This window comes from Tachysurus fulvidraco, chromosome 1 (genome assembly GCF_022655615.1).
Source record: "Tachysurus fulvidraco isolate hzauxx_2018 chromosome 1, HZAU_PFXX_2.0, whole genome shotgun sequence".
NCBI classification, from domain to species: Eukaryota; Metazoa; Chordata; class Actinopteri; order Siluriformes; family Bagridae; genus Tachysurus; species Tachysurus fulvidraco.
Genome location: NC_062518.1, coordinates 18,564,353 through 18,570,796, shown reverse-complemented (window position 1 = coordinate 18,570,796; position 6,444 = coordinate 18,564,353). Strand labels below are relative to the sequence as shown.

General features: G+C 44.9%; 1 protein-coding gene across 5 annotated transcripts in view; it reads left to right on the top strand.

Annotated features, from left to right (window-relative positions):
* dpp6b (dipeptidyl-peptidase 6b) overlaps positions 1-6,444 on the top strand; it is a 71,431-nt gene extending 64,987 nt beyond the window's left edge. For all 5 annotated transcript variants that reach the window (XM_047821574.1, XM_027142463.2, XM_047821577.1 and 2 more), the window contains 11 exons: positions 1-47; positions 1,574-1,627; positions 2,397-2,495; positions 2,604-2,673; positions 3,444-3,638; positions 4,014-4,068; positions 4,709-4,826; positions 5,029-5,087; positions 5,167-5,239; positions 5,346-5,419; positions 5,610-6,444. The exon at positions 1-47 is cut by the window's left edge and continues 66 nt beyond it. In XM_047821574.1, the coding sequence (XP_047677530.1) occupies positions 1-47; positions 1,574-1,627; positions 2,397-2,495; positions 2,604-2,673; positions 3,444-3,638; positions 4,014-4,068; positions 4,709-4,826; positions 5,029-5,087; positions 5,167-5,239; positions 5,346-5,419; positions 5,610-5,759 (994 nt within the window). In that variant the 3' untranslated portion in view covers positions 5,760-6,444. The remainder of the gene's footprint in view (positions 48-1,573; positions 1,628-2,396; positions 2,496-2,603; positions 2,674-3,443; positions 3,639-4,013; positions 4,069-4,708; positions 4,827-5,028; positions 5,088-5,166; positions 5,240-5,345; positions 5,420-5,609) is intronic.

The window sequence follows — 6,444 nt, the reverse complement described above, 5'->3', positions numbered from 1 at the left end:
TGGCTCGTTCAGCTCCGACACAAACTACTTCCTCCTCAACTGTAAAGGTCAGAGAGACTCTGCTCTCAGCCTTCCACAATCATTTGGTTAATCATGTGACCACTTCGGGACAGTGAGTTACACTGAGTGAATGATCTGAGCACTGAGTCATTTGGTGAATCATTTACTAACATCGATGAATCACTTACGAGTGGCACACTGAATTGTTTGGTGAATCATTTACTAACACTGATGAATCACTTACGAGTGGCACACTGAATTGTTTGGTGAATCATTTACTCACATCGTTGAATCATTTACGAGTGGCACACTGAATTGTTTGGTGAATCATTTACTAAGATGTGGTAGAATAGTAGTTAAGGTGTTGGGCTACCAATCGGAAGGTTGTGAGTTCGATCCCTGGTACACCAAGCTACCACTGTTGGGCCCCTGAGCAAGGCCCTTAACCCTCAATTACTCATTTGTATATAAATGAGATAATGTAAGTTGCTCTGGATAAGGGTGGCTGTCAAATGCTGTAAATGTAACACTGATGAATCATTTACGAGTGGCACACTGAATTGTTTGATGTATCATTTACTAACATTGATGAATCATTTACGAGTGGCACACTGAATTGTTTGGTGAATCATTTACTAACATTAATGAATCATTTACGAGTGGAACACTGCATTGTTTGGTGAATCGTTGGTGAGTTGTGCACTGAACCGTTTAGTGAATCATTCATAAGTTGCACACTGAACTGTACAGTGTATTTAGTACTGGTCTTTTCTGAAGCATGGCTTTAACAGACCTCTGTCTCTCATTGGCTGTATAGAGACAGTAAGTCAATAGATTTGAATAAATTGAGACAGATGTGTGGCTTCCTCACCGATCCAAGTGCATTAATCATCGTTTCCTTCATGATGTGGTTTTGATCAGCACAGTAAGCCCGGTTGTCATGGCCGCTGATCTGCTTAGCGGGATCTGCTGCCCTGAGCTTGGCTTATTAATCGGATGAGTCTTGAGCCGAGCCTTTTATCATTACTGATAATGTGGCACTTAAAGCAAAAGCCGGAGACGATCCGAAGCCCTCTGAGACGAGGACAAAACACAGAGCTGTAATTAACCATAGGTGTGAGACTGCACACTGCATTAGAGTTTCACTTTATACACACACACACACACACACACACACACACACACACACAGTGTTAACTCTTCTCAGTCTCACTAGTTGCACACAGTCATTTCCAAGGTATTTGCCGTGTTATCTGCAGCTTGTGTAGTCAATCATATGTGAGCTGAATGCTGATTCGTATGCTTTTGCCCCCCGAATCATTCTGCGAACCATTTGCATTGTAAATCATTCACTGAATCGTTTGAGTCTTTCTTAAAAATTGGATGGCAGGTTGATTTGTTCGGTGAATCATTTGTAACTCAGTAACATGCTGATTCATTTGCAGGAAGCTAAATTGTTTGCAAATTGCATGCTGAATCGTTTGGTGAATCGTTTACTTGTTGCACCCAGAATATATGTGTGTGTATTTGATGATGTGTATGTAGCACTAAACACTTCCTTGCTTCTCTGAAGGTCCTACGGTTCCCTACACAGCCGTCTACAGCACACGAGACCGACTCTATCAGAGTGAGTATCCTGTTTATAATCGTCTGATTGGAACACAGCCTCTGGGTTTAAACTACCATCTACACCGTGAAAGAAAAGGGTGTGAAACATCACTCAAATAAATGAACGAGGACATGTTTAGAGATAATAATAATAAACCTGCTCTTAGTCTGTGACCGTTACGAGCGTCTCTCTGTCCTTGGGTCTCGTCCCCTATGTGAGCGCAATAGCACGGTTGCCATGGAAACAAGGTTACGGTGCTTCTACCCGAGGGGGAAATGAGAGCATGTCTGAGTCAGACTTGGAGAGCAGAGCATCTCGGTTTGATTTTCAGAAATAAGTCACTGACATCATCTGAAACACACACACACATTATGGTATTAAATTAAAAGTGAGGAATCATTGTCAGCATGCGAGAAGAAGAAAAAATGAAATAAAAGAATTAATAAAGGAAAATAGCAAGAAAAAGCATCAAGAAATAATGAACGTTCTCCGGAAACTTCCCCATGAATGAGCTGTTACTATAGAAACCATTAGGTATCAGAGCAAGTACATTAATATAAACCAGCTCATCGACACCTGACCACCAGTTAGAGTCCAGAAACCAAGCAGCTCTGTGGTGTTCAGATGGTTTCCAGAGAAAGGGGAGAAGTTCCTCTGAAGTTCCCGGGGAAATGAGATGGTTGATAATTGATGTAATAGTTCCAAAAGCCCCATGAGTGTAGCTAAGCTCTTCTTCCTTCAACTACACATATGCTATGATGTGTAATGTAAAGGGTTTGTGTTTCAGAGCTGCTGGATGTGGAGAAGAACGACATGCTGAGCTCCACAATCAACTCCATGCAGATGCCCCGAGTGGAGTATCAGGAAATCACCATCGACGACTACAGTACGTTTCTCCTACAGCTCACATCAGGATCAGTATCAGTGTTGTTGTACACTGTGTGTGTGTGTGTGTGTGAGATCAGACATGTTAACCGTATGATTCCTCCCACAGCTCTGACCATCCAGATCCTGAAACCTGCAGCTTTCACAGACACGGCACATTACCCCTTACTGCTGTTGGTGTAAGTCTCACACACACACACACACACACACACACACACACACACACACACACACACACACACACACACACTGACTGCATTTGATCACACAAATCCTTGGCTAAAAATGTAGATCTGTGGATCTTCACCTGTCTTTACAAAACAGGTAAAAGTGCTTGGGCCCCTAGCAATCGCTCATACTCATATTCAGGACAGTATTTGAGAAAAGGAAGCCTGTAATAAATAAAAACATATCAGAGGTAAAACACAGGCACAGGGGTGACGCCCCAGAGCTCCTCGCGTTGTATATTAAATCATCCTGTAGTCGCATCAATCCCCTTCTGAGAGGGTCGGATCCTGGATGAGCAGGAAGCCATCAGCCAGGTGATGAAATCCCTTAATGGCTTTTGTTTATGGCTCCAAGCAGCTAAGTGTGTAATTCAGCTGCGTGCGAGTGCTAATGAGGCTTCAGTGAGCAAGCTGACGGATTTCCTCTAAACACTAAACTCAGCAAAGTGACCAACCAGCAGAGCCCGCAGAATAGGAACAGGAAGTGCACAACAGGAAGTGCCTATCTATCTATCTATCTATCTATCTATCTATCTATCTATCTATCTATCTATCTATCTATCTATCTATCTAATTAATTATTTAATTAATTAACTAACTAATTAATTAATTATATTTTTTGCGTACATGTAAAGTTTATTTACTGTATATTAAAAAAATGAGATCTATCATCAGTAGTAATTCCTCCTTTGTTTTTCCTACTGTGTGTGTGTGTGAGACAGTGACGGCACCCCCGGTGGTCAGATGGTAACGGAGCAGTTCCAGGTGGACTGGGCGACGGTGTTGGTGAGCTCCTACAGCACCATCGTGATGCGTTTCGATGGGAGGGGCAGCGGCTTTCAGGGCACCAACCTGCTGCACCGGATCAAGAGGAAACTCGGCGAGATTGAGGAGCTCGACCAGCTGGAGGCGCTCAGGTACTCACACACACACACACACACACACACACACACACACACACACACACACACACACACACACACACACAGAGAGTGTTTGCAGTTTGTGGGTTTGTACACCATGTCACCTTTAGCTCCGCCACCTCTGCAACATGTCACAGATTGTGGGATTTCTGTGAGAACACTTCTGTTCTTTATCCCCTGTATGACTCTCACACACACACACACACACACACACACATTTCCCTGGTATGTGCCCTACCTAGGTGCCCTACTTTTATTTGGAACACTGCAGTACTGACGCTCGTCTGTGTTAAAGAGGTCAGTAGACGATGTACTAGGTCACTGAGGTACGGCTCTAACGGCTGACGTCACTGTTTCCTGTCTCTGCAGCATCATAACTAAAGAGTCGTACATCGACAAGACCAGGATCGGTGTGTATGGACGGGTGAGTTCACTGTGTTCAACTGTGTTCAACACACACACTTACACACACACACACACACACACTTGTACACATACACTTGTACACACACACTCTTATACACACACAATTGTACACACATATACACACATACACACACACACATATACACACACACACACACACACACACACACACACACATACACACACACACTTGTACACACACATACACACATATACACACACACACACACGAAGCGAGTTGTCCTGATGTGGAATTACACTATGAAGAGATGACAGTTCAGAGCCACTGCCTGCGAGAGGAAGCACAGATGCAGAGCGAGCGAATGAAAGCGAGTGTGTTCCACAAGAGCGCTTAAGAGGTTTGTTTGAAAGCAAAGATAATTGGAGCTGCTGGTTTTTATGGGAGAACAGAACAGAAGCTCTGCTGGAGTGAAGAGGACGAGACGCGCTGGTACATCTGATGCTCCAGATTAATTATTAAATCTCACTGGAAAGCTTTTAGACTCCGAGACAGGAACAGTGTGAAGAGACTGAACACAGAGTCTCAACATGCTGCAGCTGCTCAGGACAATAGCACAAATCCAGTCTGTGTGAGTCTGTCCAAGTGTCACATCCTCTTTTCTTCTCCTCCTCCGTAGGTGTATGGTGGATATCTCGCCAGTCTGTTGCTGAGCTCTGACGACTCGCTCTTCAAGTACAACTTTAAACTGAAATGCGGCGCCGCCGTCTCTCCCATCACAGACTTCAGTCTCTACGGTAAGCTCAGTCCTGTAGAACAAACACGTAGCCTGGAGTCTGTTACTTCCTTTCACTGCTAGTCATTACCACAAAGACCTGTGTGGGTCTGTGGTTTCTATAGCAACATGTAGGGAAGGAGTCTCCAGTGTGAGGTGGTGCAGGAGAAACCTCAGTCTCTGTTACACCAGTCATTGTTCTCATCTCTGTGTCGTTATCACAGCCTCTGCGTTCTCTGAGCGCTATTTAGGATCTCCTCGAGCCAATCCCCGAGTGTATGAGGTAAATCTCACACACACACACACACACACACGGCTCTGTGGTTTCCTCTCACATCCCGCTGTGTTCTCCCCTGTCTCAGACGTCCAGTTTAGCTCATCGAGCAGGTCAGCTGGAGGACAAGAACTTTTTAATCATCCACCCGACAGCAGACGGTGAGTTTGACGTCTCGTCCTCCTCGTCCTCGCTCCGATTCGATTCCTATCACGATCACCATCTCTTAACCACTAACACACGTCTGTGTCTCTGTCTGTTCTGCAGAAAACGTCCACTTCCAGCACACGGCTAAATTCATCAACTATTTAATAAATAAAAAGGCCAATTACACACTGCAGGTAGGAGCTGGAGCGAGAGTGTGTGTGTGTGTGTGTTCTCTACCTTCACACTAGCAGGAGAAAAAGTTTTTTTGGTTACTAAAATAGGCCACGCCCACAAGAACTACAGCTAGAGTGAACGTGGTGTTTCTCATGCTGACCAATCAGGAGGTCGGACTTTAATGCCCCTACCTCTCCTCTCTCTGCTCAGATCTACCCCGACGAGGGGCACTTGCTGCAGTCGGACGTTTCTCGGCAGCACTTGGATCAGTCGCTCGTCAGCTTCTTCGAGGTGTGTTTCAGGCTGCCGGAGATCCTCAGCGAGGATGAGATGGAGCAGGAGGACGAGGACGACAGCTAAACGCAACCTGCAACTTGTTTCTCTAAAAAAAATTTTATAATAAATAAAACCTGCATCATGTAATTCTTCTCCTTCATTATCATCATCATCTCCATCTGGGACGACGCATCTGCATGGACCGATCGCACCTCACCTCTGAAAGCAGAGGGGAGAGAGAGAGAGAGAGAGAGAGAGAGAGAGAGATTCTTTGTCCCTTCCTCCCTGCTGAAGCTGTGCAGCGCCCCGGTGTGGACGGAGGCGGTTGAGACGCAGCTGTGAGGAGAAATATAGCACAAGACGCCACAGAGCAGAGCAGGACGTTTGCACACCATGTTCATCTCCATCATTACTACAGAATAACCGGCACCTGTCTCCTCCTCCTCATCATAAGCTTTATCATCTTTATCATCATCATCACGCCTGTTCAACCTCAGAATCACAGCAGAACTAAACTGTAGCACTCTTATAGAAATGACTTTAAAGAGAACGTTCAGTCTTTATCTTTAGCGCTAAAACATGGCCACGGTCGCGTCCTCGCTGCTCTGACAAAACTACGAGGCAAACGTAAACAAACCGCTTCATTTTAGTCCAAAGTGAAATGTTATCGATTGCGTCAATACAGTTCTGTTGTTTCAGACTTTGGGAGGTGGGGCATAGAGGGGCGGGGTCACCAGAAATGAACAGACAGAGAATAATAAGAATTTTA